At 41.4% G+C, this 26430-nt stretch overlaps 1 protein-coding gene, 1 non-coding gene and 1 pseudogene across 2 annotated transcripts; 2 read left to right on the top strand and 1 right to left on the bottom strand.

The window, feature by feature from the left end:
- The first annotated feature begins 4298 nt into the window (after positions 1 to 4298).
- Positions 4299 to 5276, top strand: LOC119043123 (olfactory receptor 7A10-like). The gene has a single exon (XM_053663780.1). It carries the CDS (start codon positions 4308 to 4310, stop codon positions 5274 to 5276), a length of 969 nt encoding a protein of 322 aa, XP_053519755.1. The 5' UTR covers positions 4299 to 4307.
- A 3369-nt stretch (positions 5277 to 8645) lies between these two features.
- On the top strand, positions 8646 to 13614 carry LOC119043124 (putative olfactory receptor 7A2; annotated as a pseudogene).
- A 2259-nt stretch (positions 13615 to 15873) lies between these two features.
- On the bottom strand, positions 15874 to 16036 carry LOC119043125 (U1 spliceosomal RNA). Its single transcript, XR_005081367.2, has one exon. It is a non-coding gene; the product is annotated as a U1 spliceosomal RNA (small nuclear RNA).
- Between the last annotated feature and the right edge of the window lie 10394 nt (positions 16037 to 26430).

Below are 26430 nucleotides of genomic sequence, written 5' to 3'. Positions count from 1 at the left end.
TCATTTAGTTTTTTTTTTCTGGAGATTTTTCCTGTTTTTTCATTTGGGCCTATTTCTTTTTCTCTCCATTTTGGCTCCCTCTCTGTATTTGTTTCTACATATTAGGTAGACCTCCTATGACCTCCAGTCTTGGCAGGATGGTCTTTTGTAGCAGGTGTCATGTGGAACCCCGTGATGCCATCTCCTTGATCGCCAGAGCTGGGGCACCAGCAACGTCCTTTCTATGAGTTATGTGTGCCCTCCTGTAGTAATTGATTGATTGATATTGGCCCATTCATCCATGAGTTTGACCAACAAGCTGGCTGACTGTGAGGATCAACCCCGACCACAGGCTGTTCAGGTGCTGACCACATCAAGCAGAATTTGCCTCAGCAGGGTCTGGTGACTGCCGAGGTATCCCTTTGGATATGCTGCTTGTGAAGCTAACTGAATCTTGCACTGATGTTGTTTGAAGCTGGCCACTGGGTGTCTTGGTTTGGGGCCTCTTGGAGGGACTCTGATGTGAATCGGTGTCAGCTGCTGCCCATGACTTGCCTAGGGCAATGTATTTGGAGCTACAAAGTAATCCCCAATTTCTGAGTGCTTCTGCTGAGCCTGAGTGTGCACCAAGACTGGTTTTTACTACCACCAGGTCCAGGGCAGTGAGCTAAAGTCCTAAGGCATCCCGAGATCTGCCTCTGCCTGCCAACTGCCTATTAGGCTCAGTCACTGAAAGAGCTTCTGGTGGTGTTCGAGTTACACAGGTCAGTTCTCAGTGACTCACAAGAAAGAGGCAAGTGGTGTTCACCAGATTAATACAGGTTAAAACTCGGTGCCAGTGCTGGGTCTGTCACCACTCAGCAAATGTCCAGGGTGTAACAAGTCTAGCTGCCATCCACTGGGCATTCACACACACTTTTGTAGTGGGGTGGGGTCTCAGGGAGTCATCAAAGTGAGGCCAGCAGCGTTAATCAGACCCAAACAGACCATGAGTGGCCGTGTGAAGGGAGGGCTCTGCACCAGTCAGGCATGTGAAGGAAAAATGGCCCCTGTTTTTTACCTTGACAGTGTGGAGCCATGGGAAGCACAGAAAGTGTGGATAGTGAGGTTCTCAGGAAAGTGAGGAGACTGGGCCCATCCCAAGGCCACACTGACACCCCCAAGTCTGTCCATACCTCTACAGCCTGACTCAGACAGCTGTCTCCTCAGCAGGTGCAAGTTCCACAGAGTGGGGCAACAGGGAGTTGAGAGGGTGGGGCTATTGCCCTCACCCAGGCTGAGACCATGGAAGTGCCTGCTCCACCTGAGAAAGATGGCATCTGCAGTGCAGGAGAGTGACTCAGGCCAGGGGCTCCAGGTGCCATCCCCTCAGCTCTGTCCACCAGATAAAGCCCCAAACCTGTCTCTTCACGGGACTTTAGTCCTCTCCTCCCCTCCTTTGCCAGAGCCCCAGGTGACTGGCAGCAAATGAGATTTCGTGTGTTGACACTTTAAAGAGGGCACCTGGGTCTCTAGCAGACTCCCATCTCTCCCTGGCAGACAGAATCCCCACAGGTTTTCATAGCCAGGCCTTAGGTGGGCATCTCTTCCTAGCTCTGGTGCTCTGGGCTGGGGAGCTCAACTTTGGGTTGGCACCTCATCCTTCTCAGGGGGAACCTTTGTAGCTGAGATATCCCTCTGGAATCTCAGCCATAGCCTGTGGGAATGGGGACAGCCCTTTTTGTATCTTTGCCCTATTACCTGTCTCAATGTGGCTTCCTCTATGAATCCTTAGTATAAGACTCCTGTTAAGTTAGCCTTCAATTGGGTATTCAGTCATACTGCTCTCTTTTAGTTGTAATTCCAGTTTGTTCCTGGGAGGAGGTGAGGATAGTTTCCACCTACTCTGCTACCATCCTCTGAATTCACTATCTTTAATCTGGGTATATTTTCCCTGTATTATTTTTATATCCCATTTAAAATTCCATTTTCTAAGAATTGATTTCTATATAAATGCACACCTTTGTGAAAACACTGAAGTGGACAAAGCAGATGAGGTTTCTTCTCATTTGATCTTGTATTAAATGAGGAGTAAGCATGTGTATAACACAAGGCCCTTGGAGGTACAGCATGCGAACAAAGGGGACAGATTACCTGGCCTGAGAAGGATTGTATAGTGAATGGTCTGGGGACCTGGTGTCTTTGTATGTTGTGCAAGGAATGAAACCAGAACAGGAGTGTGCTCACTGAATGTGTCAAAAAAGAGATCAAATCCCAAAGCCCAAGAATAACAAAAAATGCCCCAAAAGGCCTGCCTCATCTACTGTTGGGCCATAGAAAATCAAGGGTGACCGAATAAATAGGGCATAGGTGTAGGAATGACAATTGGGTCAAGAGTTGAGGGGAGGCTCTGATGAGGGGGTAGAGTGGGAAAAGGGTCAGATTTCTTTAATGGTGGTTTAAATACACAGCAGAACATGGCCATCCCTATATAGACCCCAAAGTTTTTTGTACATGGGAGGGATAAGGACAGAACCAAATGGCTGGGAACCATTTCTACAGTGTACCAGGCAACGATCTGGCTAACTTAGGTTGTAGCCACTCATAGCTGAGTCAGTATGGCCAGGGCTGAGAAAGACATGCAAATAATATAACAATGGTCATAGTGTGTGTGTGTGCATGTGTGTGACTTGTGCATGTGACAGTCTTCAAAACAGGGGGATGAAGGAGCATGTATGGCAAAGTAACTCTTACAAAAAGGAGTGAGAACTCAATCAAGAGGAGGCACTGAGGAGGGGATCTGTCTCCTTCATGGGACACATTTGCAACAAGATTAATCAAGGGCAAGAGGAGTGTGGACAAGGAAGTCCCTGTGTGTGAGGTTTTAGCAGCAGCAGAAACAGCAAGGCCACATCACTCCAATGTGTCTGACACCTTCTCTCCTCCTCTTTCTCATGCTTATTTACTGCCAACACCAACTCCCTTCCTCAGGCTGAACATTAAAACAAATGCACAGACCAATCCCTCTGCTGGGTACACATGTTCCCACGTAACCTTAAATCTCCTTGCTCTCTTACAGGAGCTCTCCACTCTAATGCCATTTTGTTTGGGGTCTTGCATAAATACCTGCAAAAAATTAAATACCCAGTTCATTTCTTTATACCTGCCTTCCTTTTATCATACCACCTGTCACTGACTGAAATGCTATATATTTTTATTATTTGCTTCTGTGTTCTTTCTTCATCATTGCCTTGTAGCAAATGTTGTTCTTCAGCACGCAATACTCAGTCTGGACAGTGCAGAAAACATGGTTGGTGCTCAATTTACATTCCTAAAATATGAGGGGGGACCCAAAAATGTGGAATTATCTTTTTTAGAGTGGACACCTTGTACTGCAGGCTTTCCTGGATAAGTAAGTGTTCTAGGAACCCATCTGTATCAGTGAATCTGCTGGTGTTGTGAGAGTCTGTATTTGGCTTCTGTGAATCATTTTTGAACACTCTTCCAATGCATTTGACGAGTGCACCTGCCCTCACTGCACTGAGTGTTCAGCAGTTTTTGACCAAACACAGCATGACCGCCTTACCCCACACTCCCTATTCACCCAATTTCACCCCACACAACTTTTTTTTTTTTGTTTCCCAGATGAAAAAAACCCTCCAGGGGAAACGTTTTGGCAATCTGAAAGAAGTGAAACAAAAAATAGCAGAAGCACTGAAAGGCTTAAAAATGCATGAGCTCAAACACTTTTTTGAACAATGGGAAAACATCTTGATAGGTGTATTGCACCTAATGGAGAGCACTTTGAAGGTGACTGAAATTTAAATATGTAAAAATAAATGCACAATATTTTATAAATATACCTATGGGCTTAGTGGGTCCCACTTCGCACATGAAAAAGTTCTCATTAAAACTGTAGAATACGCCCTGGCTAGTGTAGCTCAGTGGACTGACTGTAGGCTGTGAACCAAAGGGTCACCAGTTCAATTCCCAGTCAGGGCATGTGCCTGGGTTGCAGGCCAGGTCCCCAGTGGGAGCTATGTGAGAGGCAACCACACACTGATACTTCTCTCCCTCTCTTTCTCCCTCCCTTCCCCTCTCTCTAAAAATAAATAAATAAATAAAATCAGTTTTTAAAAACCCTGTAGAATATGTGATGCCTTACGGTGAAAGATGATCAATATAAAACTTTCATATCACAGGTATCATGAGGGATTTCCCAAAAGGGGGTCATACCTATAGACAATATGTTAAAATTAATTTTTGAGTGACAATATAAATTGTAGCATTCCAACACTTTGTGAATTAGTCATATTATTTTCCTCTTTTTTAGTAGTCATCTCCACTGCATGAAACCAGGCAATGTTACACAAATTTCAGAGTTTCTCCTCCTGGGACTATCAGAAGAACCAGAACTGCAGCCTGTCCTCTTTGGGCTCTTCCTCTCCATGTACCTGATCAATGTGTTGGGAAACCTGCTCATCATCCTGGCCATCAGCTCAGACTCCCACCTCCACACCCCCATGTACTTCTTCCTCTCCAACCTGTCCTTGGTTGACATCTGTATCACCTCCACCATCATCCCAAAGATGCTGCTGAACATCCAGACACTGAACAAAGCCATCACCTATGCAGGCTGCATAACTCAGATATATTTTTTCCTACTCTTTGCAGGGTTGGATGATTTCATCCTTACTGTAATGGCCTATGACAGGTATGTAGCCATCTGTCACCCCCTGCACTACACGGTCATCATAAATCCCCGGCTCTGTGGACTGCTTGTCCTGGTGTCCTGGATTATGAGTTCCCTATATTCCTTGTTGCAAAGCATAATGGTATTACAACTATCCTTCTGTGCAGACTTGGAAATTCCTCACTTTTTCTGTGAATTCAATCAGATGGTCCAACTTGCCTGTTCTGACAACTTTCTTGAAAACATCGTGATGTATTTTGGAGTTGGGGTGCTGGGTGGTGGCCCCTTTGTTGGGATCCTTTACTCTTACTCTAAGATAGTGTCCTCCATACGAGCAATCCCATCAGCTCAGGGGAAGTATAAAGCCTTTTCCACCTGTGCATCTCACCTCTCAGTTGTCTCCTTATTTTATGGTACAAGCCTAGGCGTGTATCTCAGCTCTGCTGGTACCCACAGCTCACAGTCAAGTGCAACAGCCTCAGTGATGTACACTGTGGTCACACCCATGCTGAACCCCTTCATCTACAGTCTCAGGAACAGAGACATAAAAGGGGCTCTGAAAAGACTAACTGGGATGGCAGCTATAAAGGGACCAATTATCCTTGGGCTAAAGAAATGCCTATGATTGCAGGGCTCAAAGCCTCAGAGCCAGATGTTGTGACTCTTCGATCAGGTTCTGGTTTTAATACTTGCTCCTTTTATTTATTTGCTGGGATTCCCATTTGTTTGTTTCAACTTCTCCACACAGTTTAAGTGACCACTTAAATTGGGCTTTCTGCTCTGTCATACAGACAGCTTCTCCCTCTGCTTTGTTTCTATCCTTACAGTTTTCCGACCTTAATCACAAACACCTAAAATCTGTTTATTTCACAGGCAATGGGGATTTAAGAATAACTTCTCCAATGATGCACATCACTGCATGTAACTTGTTCTTATTGTATAGACCAAATAATCACAAGTGGTATTACTCAGGTGGACAAAACTGCACTTGGCTACATACATCATTTACAAACCTTCATTCCAGGAAATCTAAAACCACTGTTCCCACTTTTGTGTGCCCCTTTCTTTCTACATCTCTACCTTAACTGCTCTTCCTGAGGATGCAGACTTGAGCACTGTTTTGTTTAAGTCTCAGCCTATTGATAGTGGTGCTATAGGCTAGGAAGGCCTGGGGCACTGGCTGGGTCCTATTGCTCATTATTCAGACTACAGTAGTGGCTGGACTGGCCCTTAAGGTCCTGATAATAATTGCTACATCCATCAGAAAACTAGGAAAACATGAGGGTCATTACTCACACAGCTTTCAAGGACAACATAGTAAGTCATGAAGAGAGAGAGCATGGACTGGAGCTCTGCCTTTGCCACGGCTGTGCCAGTAGAGGGAGAACTATGCGGCTGTGGCAGAGTGGGGACTCCGTGGCTTTGGGGTGCTCCCTTTTTCCACGTGGCTTAGGAAACAGGAGAGACTTTGCCTGGAAGAAAAGGGGTGAAAGGTCTCTTGCTAGTGGGCCATAAGAAGGTACCACAAGGGTTTGGATTAACTGCAGATTGTGGCAGCGACACAGCTGATGGTGCCGGGAGCCTGAATCATGGACTTCTATTCTTTTCCTGAGATACAGTACCCCAGACTAGGACAGAGGCAGAAGGAAGGACTGTGTGTGTCTGTGGGTAATCTAAAGGACTTTAATATTTTAATGAAGACATTAAGTCACTACCCTAAGTCTGTATAGCTTTTAAATAAATAATTCCTTTCCTTTTCAGAAATCTCTAGCATTGAGAGTTGTCTTTCCTCTGGTGGTGGGAATAGTGAACTTATAGGGGGAATCCCTGGAGAAAAGGGGGGGTCCTTTTCAGTAATAGTATATCATATATCCCCCCGGGCCTGTTCTGTAATAGGAACATGGTGATTACATTAGTCCCACTGCACAACTATCATCCAACTTTTTATCTAAAATTCAGCTGATCAGCAAAAGTAGCCCATCTACTACTTTAATGACCCCCCCCACCCTTGGTATAAAAATAACATGTTTAAAGGTTCTGGGGATTAGGATGTAGACCTCTTTTGGAGGATCCTACTTATCTACTATAAGGGGTTTTTTTAATACCTTATTTGGTGTCATTTTAAGGTCTTTATTTTCAAAATGGACAAAGTCTTTTTCAGAAGCTTTTTATTCAATGTTGTTCCAGAGTCTTTATCCCAAAGAGCCAAACTCAGAATGTATAACAGCTTCTGGAGTAAGTGAATACACTATTCATTCAAATTACATGCAAATGAAATGTTGGTTCAGAAGGCCTAAAACAACTTTCACTAGACTCTGACACTGAGCCACCACCTTGGTGGTCAAGGAGTGGTCTTCAGGCCAGGAACTGCAGCATCAACACCACCTGGGAGATTATTTGATTTTCAGAATCTCTGGCATACCAAGATCTGCAAAAAGAACTAGAATCCTGGGTGATTTGTATGCACACTGAAGTTGGAGAAGTGCTGGTCTAGGCTACGCTTTCTCGCCTTCTCATGTTAACAGTGGAGGAAGGATAATCATTTGTGATGGGAATTACAGGTGTTTAGCAGCCTCCCTCCAGACACTGCCAAACATCCCCAGGTGCAAAATCACCTCAGGCTGGGAATCACTGGCCCAGGGTTTGAAAACTGGAAGCAACCTGACAAATTCCAATCAAGGCCCTTCTGTGGCCCTGGCCTGCACTGCATTGGTTGCAGTGTGGTCCCAATGCTCCAAGGTTGCAGGTTCCATCTCCAACAGGACACATGCAAAAAAATCCAATGGGTGCATTAATAAGTGGAATAACAAATCCATGTTCAATCTCTCTCTCCCTCTCCTTCCCAAACTTTATTTGAGAGAGAGAGAATCTCACACAAACAAAAAAATTTTTTTAAGTATGGGTAACGGGATGGGGTGTGGAGGTGGAAAGGAGTGTGAGAGGAACAAATGGTCGTAAAAATATGATAAAAAATAAACAAATTTTTTAAGTTTGTAAAACCTACAATGAAAAATGAAATAAAATTTTTAAAAAAGAAGCCCATCTCTTACTCTGTCCACCCCTCAATCAGTAGGTAGATCACTAAACCCCTTCAAGTCCCATTCTGCAAAGGGGAATAGAGTTCATAACAATACTATCTCATGCAATAGACTTTTCAAAATTTTTGATCAGGTTGTGCTCATAAGATGCTTACCTCAGCCCTGGCTGGTGCAGCTCAGGCGATTAAGTGCCAGCCCGGGACCCAAAGAGTTGTTGGTTCCATTCCCAGCCTAGGGCACATGCCTGGGTTGCAGGCCACGAACCCAGTAGAAAACTACATGTTGATATTTCTTTCCCTCTCTCCTTCCCTTCCCCTCTCTTTAAAATCAATGAAATCTTTAAAATAAAAAAAGATGCTAAGCTCAGGTTATGTGGTATAAGTATATCTGAGTCTATCTCTCATAATTAACATATTTTATAATGAGGCACTAAATGACAGCTCTTACGTTATGAAAGAAGTCAAAATCCCTATTATTTTCACAAATGTGTCAGGAAGGAAAAGAGTGTGGTGCCCAGGACTGCATGTCAAAGGAACACAGCTCCCCACTCATTGAAGAGGGGATAGCAATGCTCTGGAGAAGGGTCAATGGAACCTGGTCCTGAGAGATTTCTTCATCTCAAATGTTGGAGAAAATGTTAACTCAGAGTTGGGATAAGGTGGAGGAAGTCAGACCTCTGGAAAACAGGAAGATCAAGGACAAGGAGAAATAACAACTGACTTAACTTCTTCTACTCTGGTCACTTGGGATCAGAAAATCATCAGGAAAAGCTTCCTTTGTGAATTCCAAAGGCCCAGGGAGAAATCAGGTACTTAGAGGTGGAATACCATGAGGGAAATGTGCCTGATGAGCAGTTATAGAGAGACTATAAATATCTCCCTGTGCAGCCCCTCAGCTCCTGCGTTGCTAAGCAGAATGTTTCTTGTTATTAATTCCCAAATCTGGCTCAGGAACTGATGCTTCAGTCCTTCCTGCTGTCTTGTGTGAGACAGAGCTTCAGTTTCCATTACCCACCATCCAGGGAGCAATCTGACTGGCACACAGAGATCTTCCTTTCAGAAAACCCATCCAGGGGAGTCTGAGAGCCTGGTACGTACATCAGGAAAGGGTGAGAGTATCTGGAACCTGAGAACTTTTACCTGCATCACTGCGACCCTAATCAGCCCAGCCCCAAGACCAGATATCTCTGTTTGTATTCTTGGTTAAGGAACTAATTTATAGTTAATTTACTTAACATGTTAATAAGGATGCATCTGTTTGAATCTGCACTCCATGGACATAGCTGACAATTAGGTGATGGGCCTGGGAGTCCAGTGGGAAGATGCTGCACAATGAGTGAGATGCAGGAAATGGCTGCAGGAAAGTGAAAACACTTCTCAATAAGTTTTGCTGTTTTCAGAGATGAAATGGAGACTTAGGTGTGGAGAGTGGTTCAGTGAAGTGAAAGCATTTGTACTAAATTTCTAAGATAGGGTGTATTTCAGCCTGCTTTCTATTCATTGAAAAGATCCAACCAGTGAGGCAGACAGCACCTTGCAGCAGCAGTCAGTGAGACAGACCTTGCAGTATCTTCTCTCATACTGAGTATTCACATGAAAAAGTTATTTAATAAATCTAAAGTGGAATAACACATATTAAATTCAATTACTACCTTGTCATATGGTAAATGTCCATGTATACTGACACCTAGTTCTGGAATTATTAAATGAATAATAACTGCACCTGCTATGTGCCAGAACATTCAAGGAACAGTATATATTAGATTCTTTTATGTCTTGTCCTGGCTGGTGTGGCTGAATGGATTGAGCACTGTCCTGGGAACCAAAATGTCACCGGTTTGGTTCCCTGTCAGGGCACATGCCTGAGTTGAGGACCAGGCCCCCATTTGGGGGCAATCGAGAGGCAACCAACTGATGTTTCTCTCCCTCTATTTCTCCCTCCCTTCTCTCTCTGAAAATAAGTGAATGAAATCTTTTTTTAAATGAATGAATTCTTTTGGTCTAAGTCTTTGACAATTCAATTTTGCTTACACTTTAACCTGGTCTCATTTTATCTTTATTCTTCATATTCTTAGTTTGGTTCTTGTATGAGTTCACATCTATTCACATACCTTTGTGAAAAACCCAAAATGAACAAAGTGGATGAAGTCCCTGCTCTTTGGATCAATCAGTGCAACTGCAAGGACAGAGAAAAAATGAAATGAATGTGTGTTGAAATAATGTCCTTAGGCAGAATCATACAAAGAAGGCTCTATTGTCTAAATTGATAGAGTTGTGACGATGTGGGCAGGGTTTACAAAGCATGGTCTGGGGAGATTCTGCATGTTGGATGAAGACCAGAACCAGAACCAGAGTGTGTCGGCTGGGTTTGTCACAAAAGAGATCAAAACCCACAGCCCAAGAAGTCATAGGAAAGATGCCACATGAGAATAGAAAAAAAGGACCCAATTTCATCCCCTATTGGACCATATAAAAATGAGCCAGTCAAATAATTATGAAATAGGTACAGAAAAAACAAGGCTTCTCTGCTTGATTTTAAGAACCACCAATTTTGCTACACTTTACATGTTTTCTTTTGTGAAATGTCGGTTCATCCCTTTGCTCTAGCTGTGCAGTATGGAAAGATAACCATCACGGTGTCACCTCTTTTGTCTTCTAGACAAGTTTGTTTGTATTCTTTTATTATTTTTGCTGGACATCAGGGTAATGTGTTCAGGGTTCAAGTGCAGCCAAAACCAAGGAAGACTTTTATTCCTCAAACCTGAGCTTATTAGATCATTGTTTCCTCAACCATTTTATTTTGTTCCTCTCTCTTTCTCTTTTTTTCCTCGCTCTTTTTTTCTCTCAGATTTTTACAGAATTACAACTATTATTTTATTTTTATTCATTATTAAAGTACAGTTATGCTACCTTAATTTCAGGTGTACAACATAGTGATTTGACATTTATACACCTTACAATGTGATCACCACCACGAGTCTCATAACCACCCATCACCAAGCAAAGTTATTATGATATTACTGACTGCATTCCCCATGCTATTATACTACACTACATGTCCATGACATTTATGTTATAATTGAAAGTTTGTACCTCTTATTCCACTTCACCCTTTTCACCCATTTCCTCACCATCTCCTCTCTGGCAAGACTCTGTTTGTTCTGTGTATCTGTTTGTTTTTGTTTTGCTTTGGTTGTTCATTTGTTTTGTTCTGTTTTGTTTTGTTTTAGATTCTACATGTAAGGGGAATCATATGGTGTTTGTCTATCTCTGTCTGACTTCACTTAGCATAATGCCCTCTAGGCCCATCCATGTTGCTGCAAATGGCAAAATGTCGTACTTTTTTATTGTCTCTGTTTCTATGTTGTATGTGAAACACAGAGATTATTCCTGTATTATTATCTATTCATTACTGTATTATTTTCCATATGAACAACTGCATACCTATTTTGCTCCACCCTGTATAAATGTCATTCATTATATATATTTATGTACGTATCATTCATTATCCACTCATCTATTGATGGGCACCCAGCAAGTCTACTTCTGAGTATTTATCTGAGGAAAACAAAAACGCTAATTCAAAACGATATGGACATCCCTATGTTCATTGCACATTATTTACAACAGTCAAGATATGAACAGATTTTTTTAATGTTTGTTTAACTACAGAGCAGAACATGGCCATTCCACTATAGAGCCCAAGGTTTTTTGTCCATGGGAGGTATAGGACAGGAATTGCTGGGAAACATTTCTACAGTGTGCAGGGCAACAATCTGGCCAACTTGGTTGTAGCCACTCCTAGCTGAGTCAGTATGGCCAGGGCTGAGAAAGACATGCAAATAATATAACAATGGTCATAGTGTGTATGTGTGTGTATGTGCACGTGTGTGACTTGTGCTTGTGACAGTCCTAAAAACAGGGGGATGAGGGAGCATGTATAGCAAAGTAACTCTTACAAACAGGGGTGAGAACTCAATCAAGAGGAGGTACTGAGGAGGGGATCTGTCTCCTTCATGGGACACATTTGCAACAAGATTAATCAAGGGTAAGAGGAGTGTGGACAAGGAAGTCCCTGTGTCTCAGGTTTCAACAGCAGCAGCAGCAACGAGGCTACATCACTCCAATGTGTCTGACACCTTCTCTCCTCCTCTTCCTCATGCTCATTCACTGCCAACACCAGCTCCCTTTCTCAGGCTGAACATTAAAACAAACACCTTCCTCAGGGCCTTTGCACGGGCCCATTCTTTTGCTGAGCACACACTTTCCCAACTGACCTTGAATAATCCCCTTCCCTTTCTTACTTGAGTTCTCTGCACTAATACCATCTTGTTTACGGGCCTTGTGGAAAATTTCGTTCTTCAGAACCCTATAATCATGGCCTGGACAATGTGGGAAATATTGTCTGCATTTAATTCACATTCTTTTTTTTTTTTTTTTAAATTTTATTTAGTTACTTTTCAAGTACATTTTTTTCCCTTCCCCCCCCCCCGCCCGGTCTCCCCCCCTCCCTCCCCTTCCCCCCCCCCCCCCAGTCCTCATCTCTGTGTCTTTCATACTTGTTCCTCAAAATCCCTCCCCCTTTTTCCCCTTAAGTTCCCTTCCCTCTCCCCTCTGGTCGCTGCCCACTTGTTCTCTATTTCAGCGTCTTTGTTTTTATTCTGTTTGCTTGTTTGTTTTATTCTTTAGCTTCCTGTCAAAGGTGAGATCATATGGTATTTAATTCACATTCTTGAAACACTTGAAAAACTTCTCATTAAAATATGGAGAATACATGATGCCTTAGGGAAAAAGATAATCAATACAAAATTTTGTATGACAAGTGGCACCATGGATTTCCTGAAAGGGGACCATATGCATACATATTATTTTAAATTAATTTTTGACTGACAATATAAATGGCAGCATTTCCAATTTTTTGTGAATTAATCATATTATTTTCCTCTTTCCTGCTAGTCACCTCCACTGTATGGAACCAAGGAATGGTACACAAATTTCAGAATTTCTTCTCCTGGGATTTTCGGAGAAACCAGAACTGCAGCCCGTCCTCTTTGGGCTGTTCCTCTGCATGTACCTGATCACTGTGTTGGGAAATCTGCTCATCATGCTAGCTGTTAGCTCAGACTCCCTCCTCCACAACCCCATGTACTTCTTCCTCTCCAACTTGTCCTTGGTAGACATCTGTTTCACCTCCACCACCATCCCAAAGATGCTGCTGAACATCCAGACACAGAGCAAAGTCATCACCTATGCAGGCTGCATCACCCAGATGTATTTTTTCCTACTCTTTTCAGGGTTGGATGACTTCCTCCTGACCGTCATGGCCTATGACCGATTTGTGGCCATCTGTCACCCCCTGCACTACACTGTCATCATGAATCCCCGGCTCTGTGGACTGCTTGTCCTGGTGTCCTGGATCACAAGTGCCCTGGATTCCTTGTTACAGAGTTTAATAGCATTGAGGCTGTCCTTCACAGTCTTGGAAATCCCCCACTTTTTCTGTGAGCTCAATCAGATGATCCAGCTCGCCTGTTCTGACACCTTTCTTAATGACATGGTGATGTATTTGTCAGCTCTCCTGCTGGGTGGTGGTCCTTTTGTTGGGATTCTTTACTCTTACTCTAAGATTGTATCCTCCATATGTGCAATCCCATCAACTCAGGGGAAGTATAAAGCGTTTTCCACCTGTGCATCTCACCTCTCAGTTGTCTCCTTATTTTATGGTACAGTCCTAGGTGTGTATCTCAGCTCTGCCAGTACCCACAGCTCACAGTCAAGTGCAACAGCCTCAGTGATGTACACTGTGGTCACACCCATGCTGAACCCCTTCATCTACAGTCTCAGGAACAAAGACATCAAACAAGCTCTGACAGCATTTTTTGTGAAGGAAATGACCAACAGGCAAACCATCCTAAGACTGAAGTAGTGCCCGTAATTGTTGAGGTCAAAGCCTCAGAGTCAGCTATTGTGGTTATTTTCAGACTAAGGAAATAGAACCTTCTCTTTTTATTTATTTCCTGGAATTTCCATTTCTTTTACCTTAACTTTTCTATTCAATCTCAGAAACTCACTTTATTAAGCTTTCTTCTCTCTTACACCCCACAGCTTTTCCCTTCATTTTTTTTCTACTTTCCCAAATTTGTTTCCATCATGGGTTAGAAGTATTTAGAAAATCCCAGTTACCTAATGAGACAACATGGTTTTTTTAAATGATTTTTCTCAGATGACATATTTCATATGAAATAATTTTTCTACTAAAAGAATCATCCTGAATTGTACTATTCCTATGGGGGAAAGTACACTTAGTTATCAAGGAAATTTATACAATTTTATAAGTGAGGAAATCAGAAACCACTGTTTTTCACTTTTATGTCTGACATTCCTTTATATACATCTTTATGTCTTAACTGCTCTTCTTGACAAGGTAGACTCTAACACACCAGTGTGTTTAATAACCTGTCCCTGAATTTTATTCTCCTCATTACGATCCTGTTCCTATTCAGCTCAGTGTTCACAGTCCCCCCTAAGCCCTTTGCAAAACAGTTACCAAATACATGTCTCCAACAGGTCTTCAGTGAAAGACAGATTTTAATAAAATTGACCTAACATGACCTTTGAACCACAGGTGACCTCCAATACAGTGAAGTCTAATTTGTAATTACTGTGAAAAATATATTTCCTCATGATGTGCATCTAGGAGCATGAAACATTGGTCTCCATGAGTAATCAAGGGTGGGAGGTGGGGATGGCTGGGGAGGGGGGAGTGGTGGGAGGAAATGGAGACAACTGTACTTGAACAACAATAAAAGAGTAAACTTAAAAAAGGGAGGAAGAAAGATTGGTGTCCATGTGTAAAGGGGTTTATAATAGATATGGGTAAAGAACTCATTAGCATTGTTCTATTTTTTTTATTGAATTATCTTTGTGTTTCTAGTTAAAAACTTCCAGTGCTCCCTATAATATGACTCCTGTCATTGCTATAAAGCAATATATTCCCCCTTCTAAATTTCCCATAACCACAGAAGGTATGGTGAGTGATCACTGTCAGTGTTATCCATCATTATCTCCATGAGGCTCAGGACTCCATCCATCATTTCTAATCAAAGACTGACTGACGTGGGAGCTCAGGGTCCTGTCAGTCACGTGGACCAGAATCTTCAGTTTTCCTACAGAAACATTCATGTCCTTTAAATCTCTCCTGGTTGCAGGGAAATGAACCCCCATTGAGAGACCTTAGATATAGTTATCTGTCTTAGAAACAGAGAACAGCCTGACGTTGCCAGAGGGGAGCTGGTTAGAGGGCTGGCTGAAAAAAGTGAAGGGATTAAGAAGAACAAACTGGTAGTTACAAAATAGTCACAGGGATGTAAAGCACAGCATAGGGAATATAGTCAGTAATATTGTAATAACTTAGTTACTAAGCATGGTGTCAGGTGGATACTGAAAATATTGGAGGGATCCTTTTGTAAATTATATGATTATCTAACCACTATGCTGTACATCTGAAACTAATATAATATTGAATGTCAACAGTAATTGAAAAATAAAATTAAAAAAAGAAAGTGCACTATCATATGTCAGAACACTTAAAAGAGCCATGGATGGTGTGGCTCAGTGGACTGAGCACTGGCCTGCAAACCAAAGGGTCATGGGTTCAATTCCCAGTCAGGGCACATGCCTGGGTTGCAGGCTAGGTCCCCAGTAGGGGACACAAGAGAGGTAACCACACATTGCTGTTTCTCCTTCTTTCTTTCTCCCTCCCATCCCTTCTGTCTAAAACAAAATAAATAAAATCTTTTTTTAAAGTACACTTAAAAGAGAAATTAAAAATTAATACTATTTTCAGCATTTAAAAAATAAATTGCTCCAGAGAATTGAAAATGAAGTAAATAAATACACACAAGTTGTCTGGAACAAGTTAAAATGACAGAGTAACCAGGAATGCTGTCTTCAAATATGAAAACAAATGCCAGAATTTTCTTCTTATACTTAGTGCTAATAAATCATCTTTTATACATATTTCTAACTTGTTTTTATGTCTATTATCCCTTATTGTTCCTTTTGGCCTTCTGTGATTCAATCTATTTCTAAACCTTGCATCATCTTCAGCCATTATATCCACATTTGACTAAAGCTCATCTTTCCTTCCATAAGTGTCCCATTTAAATCCATCTACCTTTTTTCTTAGGGGAGAGCACAAACACAGTCCCCCACTACCACAAATCACACAGCTGAGTTTCCCACATTTGGGGAAATCCCAGGGGTCAGCACACCCTGAGTGCAATGGGTGAGCCTCACCCTGGGAAAACCACCTTCACAACATGGTATCTCTCCTGCCAGGTAAGTATAAAATACATCTCTCTTACATAAGAAATTATAACTGAGAGACTGCTTCCTCTGCATTTTGAAAAACCCCTCTATTATATTTTTTCATTTCCAAGTCCTTGGAAATCTACTGGGTCCCATGTTAATATCCTTAAAATATTACTTGGTGTCTTTCAATAAGTTAATTTTTGATTCTCACTCAATTGTATTCAAAAATTATTTTGAAACCTATTTTCCCTTAATTTTACTCCTACTGATGATCTGTATCCCATAAGTGGTTAGTTTTTTTTAAACTTCTCTTCCTATGTTATGCTCACATACACACTCATGTACTTTTGTACAGATGCATGAGCAGCATCCTGCCCATCAGAAATGCTCTTTACATGATTCAGTTTTTTTTTTCTACATGTCCAATATTCTTACTTACTCAGCAATACCTATGGTTTCCCTCCAATCAACTAGAGCAATGCTCATTCATTATCACCATGTCTGTGTAATATTCCACAGTTTAGCTGGGCTATTCACACTTGAAAGCCAAATGCATACTTTCTCAATACATTGCTATTATAACAATATATGAAAATATTTTGAGATTGTTACGTTAAAACTATGGTTCTCCACCAGAGATAATAATGTTCCCCCAGGGGACACTGAGTAATGTTTGGAGACATTTTTGGCTGTCACATGGGAGGTGTCAGTAAAGTCCAGGGATGCTCTGAACATCCTGCAATGGCTGGGAGAGACCACCCCTCAGACAAAGACTTGGCCCAGGATCAGTCCTGCAGAGACTGAGAAGCCCTGCACTAGGGACACAGGTCCTTGTAGTGTGTGTAGCTGCCTTCAGACTGTTCTCCCAATGTTGTAACACTTCACAGTTCTGACAGGAAAAAACAGAGCACCCCTTTGCTACCTGTTTAATAGTCCAGCCCCAGCTCTTTAAGTTTCCTCCAGGCTGATGGGTGTGAAAGAAATGTTTTTGTTGTCTGCTAAACTATTACTGACTTTGATCCATAATTCATATATGATGGCCATTTGAATATTAGTATTATAAGCTCGTATATGCCTATTATTCCACAATTATCAACCTTTCTTTCTTAAAAACATTTATTTAATTGTTGTTCAAGTACAGTTTTCTCTTTTTTACTCCCATCCCATCCCACCCCCCCCCAGTGGTACCTACCTTCCTCCCATTTCCACCCCCCCTTAGTTTTTGTCCACGTGTCCTTTATGCTTGTTCCTGTAAACCCTTCTTCCCCTTTTCCACTGAAATTCCCTCCCCTCTCCCCTCTGGTCCCTGTCAGCCTGTTCTCTATTTCAGTGTCTTTGGTTATATTTTGTTTGCTTGTTTGTTTTGTTGTTTAACTTCCTGTTAAAGGTGAGATCATATGGTATTTTTCTTTCACCACCTGGCTTATTTCACTCAGCATAATGCTTTCCAGTTCCATCCATGCTGTTGCAAAAAGTAGGAGCTCATTCTTTCTTTCTGCTGCATAGAATTCCATTGTGTAAATGTACCATAGTTTTTGGATCCATTAATTTACTGACAGGCAGCTAGGTTGCTTCCAACTCTTGGCTATTGTAAATTGTGCTGCTATGAACATTGGGGTATATAGGTTCTTTTGGATTGGAGTTTCATGATTCTTAGGGTGTAGTACTAGCAGTGGAATTGCTGGGTCAAAAGGCAGATCCATTTTTAGTTTTCTGAGAAAATTACATACTGTTTTCCATAGTGGTTGTACCAGTCTGCAATCCCACCAACAGTGAACTAAGGTCCCCTTTTCCCCACAACCTCTCCAACACTTGTTGTTTATTGCTTTAATTATGATGGCCATTCTGACAAGTGTAAAATGGTATCTCATTATGGTTTTAATTTGCATCTCTCTGATATCTATTGATATTGAGTATCTTTTCATGTGTCTCTGCATCCTCTGTATGTCCTCTTTGGAGAAGTGTCTGTTCAAGCCCTTTGTCCACTTTTTAATTGGGTTGCTTGTCTTCTTAGAGTGGAGTCATGTAAGTTTTTTGTATATTTTGGAGATTAAACCCTTGTCTGAGGTATCATTGGCAAATATGTTTTCCCATATAGTTGGTTCTCTTTATCAGCCTTTCAAATTATTTTTCACAATTATTGTTTCTCAGCTGACTCTTGGGAGACATTTTGGCAATAAAAATGTTTTATATCTTATTGAGTTAAATATGTCTGTCTTCTTACTTCAGAGTCTCTTGACTTGATTACAATGGTTTGGCCCACCCATAAAAATTAATATGTAGTTTTTTTATCTGTTCACCTAAAAAGGTTTGGTTAGCCTTCCAGTGAATAGGGCAATCCCTCTCATTTTTTGTAATATAAGTGGTCAACTTCACTTGCTTCCACTTCGATACTTATTTTACCAGCTCTTACTCAACAATCCAATCTTTCCAAATATATTGAGATGCAAACTTTCCATGTGTTAAATGTACTTATATACTAAGATTTAATTCCCCATTCATTCAACAACTAATTGCTGAGCATCTGCCGTTTGCCACGATGTCTAGGAACATTCGACATCACCTTCTACATCTATGCCTTTGCCAACTTAATTGCTAATCCATGTTGATATCATTAAATTATTACTATTTCATGTCTTGTTTCTGTTAGTTTTGATGTTCCACTCAATTTTTTGATACAGTTGCTTGAAAATCATTCTGGTTACTCTAATTTCATTCTCCCTGCCATTCCTGTCATTCTGTAACCTCACATTTACTTAAATGTGTTCTATGTAAGTGCACAGACATTCCCATACATTTGTGAAAATAGAAAGGTGAACAAAACAGGTGATGCCCTGCTTGTTCAGATCTTGTATTATGATGGTGAAGGCAAAGCACAATGACATAGATGTTTGCATGATAACACATTTAGGCTTAAATCATATAAAGAAAGTTACTCAGTATAAAACGATGGAATTGTCACAGCATGTTTGGAATTTTCTAGAGTACAGTATGGGAGGCATTTGCATGTTGGATGAAGACCAGAACCAGAATTAGTCTGCCCTGGTTTGTCAAAAATAAGATCAAAACCCAAAGTCCAAGAAAAACAGAAAGGATACAAATTTAGAGAAGTCAGAAAGGGACCTGCCTCATCTGCAATTCAACTTTATAAAAACCCCCTTCCTTGCAAAAATAATTCAGCACACAATCATCATCATCATCACTTGCCACACCTATGTAAATATGGAGGTGCTGCTGAGATTAAAACTGACTTCACATATAGATCAACCACTGCAAATTATGGATTTTATAAAGATCCTGAATCAAAGCAGATGTGAAACCAGGAAACAAACAAGCAAGACAGTTGGACAAATTGGAAAACTGACTAGATATTTGATTATGCAAAAAACTTTTTTTAATCGTCATGTTTGATAATATATTCCTGTTCTAAAGATCCCTGTCTCTGACAGACACCAAAGTGTTTACTGATAAAATCGTGTACTCTCAGGCATGTATGGCCAGCTCATTCCATGGGATGACAATACAACTCATTTTGGAGTTGATCATTTTTGAGTTAAGGTGATGAACAAATGGGAGTTGGTTTTTCTCTGTTCTCTGACTTTGTAAATGTTTGAAATTTTTCATTAAAGTGTTTTAATATAAGTAGTATATTCAGTTCACTGTTCACATTGCAATTCTTAAAAAAAATTAAAACTTACAAATACAAATGAGTCACTCTGTTTCTGATCCTTTTTCAATCTCAATGCATGCGAAGATAACCACTACTCAGAATTTAGCAATTCTTATTCTCTTCTTTAAACTGTCTTACTCTAAAACACAATCACTCATTCCACATTCTTCATTGTCGACACTATTACATATGTCCCCATTCTCCCCAACCTTTGCCCACCTCCACTTACCCCTCACCCTCCTTGCTGCCTGGCCATCACTACACTGTTGTCTGTGTCTAGATGTTATGCATACATGTTCTATGCATATATTTCAGACATCCTATGTGGCAATACTTTTGCCAATATATCTCATAAGACAAGGAAAGTAAAAGAAAAAATAAACAAATAGGACTACATTAAATTAAAAGCTTCTGCACGACTAAAGATACCATCATCAAAATGAAAACGAATTAACTATATGCCAATGGCATTGGCATATTTGCCAATGATATGTCAGACAAGGGTTTAATCTCCAAAAGATAAAAAGAACTCCTATGACAAAACACCAGGAAGACAAACAACCCAACTAAAAAATGGGCAAAGGACCTGAACAGACACTTCTCCAAAGAGGACGTACAGATGGCCCATAGACATATGAAAAAATGCTCAACATCACTAACCATCAGAAAGATGCAAATTAAAACCACATTGAGATACCCACTCACACCTCTCAGAACAGCCATCAGTAATAAACCAACAAATAACAAGTGCTGGCAGAATTTCCTCAAAAGACTAAAAATGGAACTGCCTTTTGACCTAGTGATTCCATTGCTGGGAATCTACCCTGAGAATCCCAAATCACCAACACTTTTTTAAGATTATATTTATTTATTTTTAGAGAGAGAGGAAGGGAAGGAGAAAAAGAGAGAGAGAAACATCAATGTATGGTTACCTCCCACCCACCCCCTACTGAGGACTTGGCCTGAAACTGAGGCATGTGCCCGAATTGGGAATAGAACCATTGACTCTTTGGTTCCCAGGCCAGCATTCAGTCCACTGAGGCACACCAACCAGGACTCAAATCACCAATTCAAAAGAACTTAAGCACCTCTATGTTCATAGCAGCATTATTTACAATGGCCAACAGCTGGAAACCCCCTAAGTGCCCATCAGGAAATGAGTGTATTAAAAAACTGTGATACACAATGGAATATTATGCAGCAGAAAGAAAGAACTCCTACCTTCTGCGGCAGCATGAGTGGGAATGGGGAATATTATGCTAAGTGAAATAAGCCACTTGGTGAAAGACAAACACCATATGATCTCACCTATAAGAAGAACCTAATGAACAAAATAAACTAACAAGCAAAATAGAATCAGAGACATGGAAATATCGAACAGAATGAAAGCAACCAGAGGGGAGGGAGGAGAAGGATAATGGTAAAAGGAAGGGGGACTAGTCAAAGAACGTGTATGAATGACCCATGGACAACTGTACAGACTGACTGTGGGAACAGGGGCAGAAGAGGGCAAAGGAGAAAAATTAGACCAACTGTAATATAATAACAATACATTTTTTTAAAGTTGAATTTCTGCCCTGGCTGGTGTGGCTCAGTGGTTGCATAGTCCTGCAACTGGAAGGTAGCAGGTTCACTTCCTGGTCAGGAATTGGTTTCTGGGATTAGAGTTCACTCCCCAATTTAGGCACAGGTGATGCACAGTCCAGCACATGTGAAAGGCAACCAATTGATGATTCTTTCACACATTGAAGTTTTTGATGTTTCTCTCTCTCTTCCTCTCCTTTTCTCTCTCTAAAAGCGATGAAAAAAATGTCCTTGAGTGAGAAAAAAAAAGTTGAATTTCATGAGTTCAATAAATTTTTGTGTAAGTGCACTAGATCTATTTGTGTTTATTTTTTAATGTGTTTGTTCAAAAATTTGAAATCACATATGGTGCATTATTGTTTTTATTGGACTTGAGTGGACAAAGCATAAACTAGCTAAGCCCACAAGAGTGGACAGGGATTAATTCCCAAGGCAAAGAAAGCTCTGCCACCCCTCAAGAGGCTGCAATGTACCCCACCCCAACCACATACCACATGCACACACACCCTCATACTGTATTAACTAACCTTATTGTGGTTACCACAATATACAGGTATATCAAATCATCACATTGCACACTTTAAACTTATACACTGTTTCATGTCAGTTATATCTCAATAAATCTGGGCCAAAGGAAGGGTTTATCCCAAGTTTCATAGGGGCCATTTTTGTAGTCACCTTGGTGGATCTGCAGCTGTGGGAGCAGGTGGTGTGTGTGGAGAGAGTGTATAGTGTGTACTATTTCACTGTGGTCAAGGTTCAGAATAGGTGCTATTCCGGAATTCCACAAAGATGGAGGCGTAGGTAGAAACACGTTGTGTCCTCATACAACCAAACCTAAAAACAATAAAGTTTTAACAACAATAAACACAACCAAACCACACAGAAAATCGACAATACGGAGTCCGAAAATAATGAACCACTCAGCTAAACTGGTGAGAGGGGTGAAGCCAGCAGCGGAGTGGGTCTGGCAAAAAATATCCCCTGACACGAGCAGTGCACAGGCAGCTGAGGGCATACATCGCAGGTGCAGGCTAGCTACGGGCAGACCCAGGGAAGAGGCACAGCTGGCTGGCTGTGGTCAGTCGAGCATTTGCACACAGATAAACCAGTGAACAGACAAGCATTGAGACCGCGTGGCGCAGGGCAGGGGGCTCCCACATTTGCGCTCAGATAAACAGGCAGGGGGCGAGCTGAGAGGACTGCCATTGCTCCCTCTCTGACACCTCCCCCACATACAGCATCACAAACCAGCACCCCGGGCAGCCCGGCCCTGGTGAACACCTAAGGGTCCTCTCCTCATACGTAAAAAGCACAAATAGATCAAAACATGACTCAAGAACAACTCAGAGCCCCAGAGGCAATAAATCTAAGTGATGAAGAAATAGCCAAACTATCAGGAGCACAGATCAAAACACTGGTGATCAGGATGCTCACAGAACTGGTTGATTTTAGTCATAAATAAGAGGAACATATGAAGACTAAACTAATTGAAATGAAGGGAATTTAACAGGAAACCAATAATGATGAAAAGGAAACTGGGACTCAAATCAAGGGAGTGAACCAGAAGGAAGAAAAAAAATGACCAAACAGGAAAATATGAAGAAACAAGAATTCAAAAAAATGAGGAGAGGCTTAGGAACCTCCAAGACATCTTTAAACTCTCCAACATCCAAATTATAGGGGTACCAGAAGGAGGAAAGAAACAACCACCAGTGGAAAACTTATTTGAACAAATAATAAAGGAGAATTTCCCCAATCTGGCAAAGGAAATAGACTTCCAGGAAATCCAGGAAGCTCAGAGAGTCCCAAAGAAGTTGGACCCAAGAAGGAACACACCAAGGCACAGCATAATTACATTAGCCAAGATTAAAATGAAGGAGAGAATCCTAGAAGCAGCAAGAGATAAGGGGACAGTAACCTACAAAAGAGTTCCCATCAGACTGTCAGCAGATTTCTCAAAAGAGACCTTACAGGCAAGAAGGGGCTGGAAAGAGAATGTATTCCAAGTCATGAAAACCAAAGACCTACAACCAAGATTGCTCTATCCAGCAAAGCTTTCATTTAGAATGAAAGGACAGATAAAGTGCTCCTCAGATAAGATCAAATTCAAGGAGTTCATCATCACCAAGCCCTTATTATATGAAATATTAAAGGGACTTACCTAAGAAAAAGAAGATAAAAATATGAACAGTGAAAGGACAGCAAACTCACAGTTATTAACAACCACATCTAAAACAAAAGCAAACTAAAAGGACAGCCAGATCAGGAGCGGAAACATAGAAATGGAGATCTCATGGAGGGTTAGCAACAGGGGAGTGGGAGGAGGAGAAGGTACAGAAATAAGTAGCATAGATGGTAGGTAGAAAATAGGGGGAGGGCAAGAATAGTATGGGAAATATAGAATCTAAAGAACTTGAGACACATGGTCATAAACTAAAGGGGGAATGGTGGGGGTGGGGGGTAGAGGCTGGAGGGGAATGAAGGGGGGGAATAGAACAACTGTAATGGCATAATCAATAAAATTAAAATTTTAAAAAATATGCTTGGCAGTGCCTGCCCTGAGTCACTATCAGGTACTGATTTTATATTTAAAGTACTCTTTCCTATTGTAAAGGAATGCTCAGAATAGCCTAGCGGGCCAGAATATATATATTTATATCCATGTGAGTTTTAAAATGTGACTGTTGCCCTGGCTGGTGCTACTAGTGGATTGAGCACTAGCTTGTGAGCCTGTGGGGGTTGGGCTCATCAGTAGGAAGGGCTATGTGTTTTGCCACTAAGGTAAGTCTATGAAGACTGAACTGGCAGAGAGTTTCGTTATATATATGGTCCCTTGACTTCAAGGGAGCTGAATTGCTTAGAGAATTAAGTGACAATAAAACAATTTATTTAATGAGGAGCTCTGAGAACTCAACCTCTGGACCTCCCTCAGCAGACTCACCTACACCTCCTCAGCCTCTGGTCAAGAGCATCCTCTCTGTGCCTCTCTAAGATGCCCAGCTACTCTGGAAATCCAGCACCGGATCCCCATTTATTGCCCTTTCAACATCAATTGCCCAAGGAAGGATGGACCAGTAGAGCCAAATCCATCAAGTGATGCCATTGGGAGATGCCAGAGTGAGTACTACGGGAAAGCATCATGGAGGGAAGGACAGCTTTCAGTAACTGTGCCTTTTGAGAGAAGTCAGGTGGATGATGTGAGAAGGGATTGGTCCAATATCCTGCACACTAGGCATCCCTAGCCCGAAGGGCATTCTTGCAACTTACTCCTTCTCAGACCCTTTCTTCCCATTTACCATCTCAGAGCACAATCCCACAACCTCTCTCCTCCCACAGTAGGAACTGACCCTTCCTTACATCTGCTCAACTCTCAGGGCTCTGCTCTATTTCAACTTGAGCATTTCATGTGTGTGTGTGTGTGTGTGTGTGTGTGTAGAATTGACAGAGTGAGGCAGCCTTGCAGTGTGAGGAAAGCACTGCCTTGAAGTCAGGGAGGTGCGAATTTGAACTAGATTCTTCTCCATCTAGTACCTGATGGACGTGGGAAACATTTCTCACATCCTGTGGATCTTTTTCACATCCACAGAGGTATGTGCATAAGGAGACCTCAGAGAGTACTTATGGGAGAACAGCTGTCATGGACCAAAAGTCCAGGACACAGTGTCCTTTGAAAAAAAACATTTATTTATTCTTTCACTCATTTACATAACACATCTATATGCAATACATAAAATAAAGCAAAACACCTTACATGTATAGGACAAGTATGGAGGCAGAAGAGAGTAAAGGAGACATAAAACTAGAAGAATAATTATATGAGTAAACAAATTATCTACCATGAAATGTTACCTAGTTGCCAACACTGAGCCCCTGATACCACTGAAAATTCCAGTGAAAACAAAGGATTCTCTGCTGTTAGGATCAAATTTGGCTACATTAACAAAAAACACTAAAAATAAAAAGTATCATATCCCCTAGGGATCACTGTATCTCCATCATTAGAGAGTGGGACGAGCACGATGTCTCCAGGCTAATATGAGAGACAAAGGTTCATTTCATTTCTCTGCTCCCCTAGCCATAGTATGTGGTCTTCAAAGACATGCCAACTGCAGGAGCCCTGTTGTGATGTGTAAATTCCAGACACAAAGGAAATAGGAAAGGGAAGGCTCTGACAAGCATTCCAGGATTCCCATTTACCAACTTCACACACTATCCAACTGTCCATGATTACAAGAGAAGGTGGAAAACAGGGTATCTTAGCTGAATATAGGACCACTGCAAAGGGTAATCAGGTCCTGTTAATACAAAAGCAGGGAGCGGCTATGTTGTCCAAGCATTCTCTGGCATGGTACTTAATTATAGGGTCCCGAGTGTCCATAATATCAAAACAATTAACTGCTTGACAGAAACAAGACCCTTCCTGATACTGAGGCAAAAAAAATTTTTTTTCTAAGACATTGATGTCCTTAATTCTCATAAAACAGCCTCATATTGTGTGAAGTAAGGAGCAATGCTTCCAGCCAATTGCCTTCAAGAAATCCAAAACATTTTAAGGTTCTCCAGGTGTTTCTGAACATGGGCTGGAGGCATCACACGTGGTAACAATCACACTGTCAGAGGGGTGAGGCAAAGATGCTACATCATGGCTCAGGTATTCCAGAAAAATATCAGCACTAAACCTTGGCCAGAGTTAAAAGTGCCACTTACAGGTGAGATCACATGACATTTGTCTTTCACCACCTGGTTTATTTTACTTAGCATAATGCTCTCCAGTTCCATCCATGATGTCACAAGGGGTAGGAGCTCCTTCTTTCTTTTGGCTATGTCTTATTCCATTGTGTAAATGTATCACGGTTTTTTAATCTACTCATTTAACCATGGTGGGGAGGGAGATAACGGGGAAAAGAAGGAAAAGGGTCATCAAGGAACATGTATAAAGGACCCACGGACAAAGCCAAAGGGGGGAAGATGGAGAGTGGGAGGTGGGGATGGGAGGTGGGAGGATAGTGGTGGCAGGATAATGAAGACAACTGTATTCTAACAACCATAAATTAGAAATTAAATAGAATAAAATAAAATTAAAAGGGCCTATCTCATCTAGGTGATAAGAGCATTTAGATTCTCAGATAGCTTATTTTGCCAACTTGGTTAATGGATGAACACTAATCTTGT

This window comes from Artibeus jamaicensis, unplaced genomic scaffold (assembly GCF_021234435.1).
Source record: "Artibeus jamaicensis isolate MK-2021 breed Jamaican fruit bat unplaced genomic scaffold, CSHL_Jam_final contig_3290, whole genome shotgun sequence".
Lineage (NCBI taxonomy): Eukaryota > Metazoa > Chordata > Mammalia > Chiroptera > Phyllostomidae > Artibeus > Artibeus jamaicensis.
This window is presented reverse-complemented; position numbering and strand designations above follow the sequence as displayed.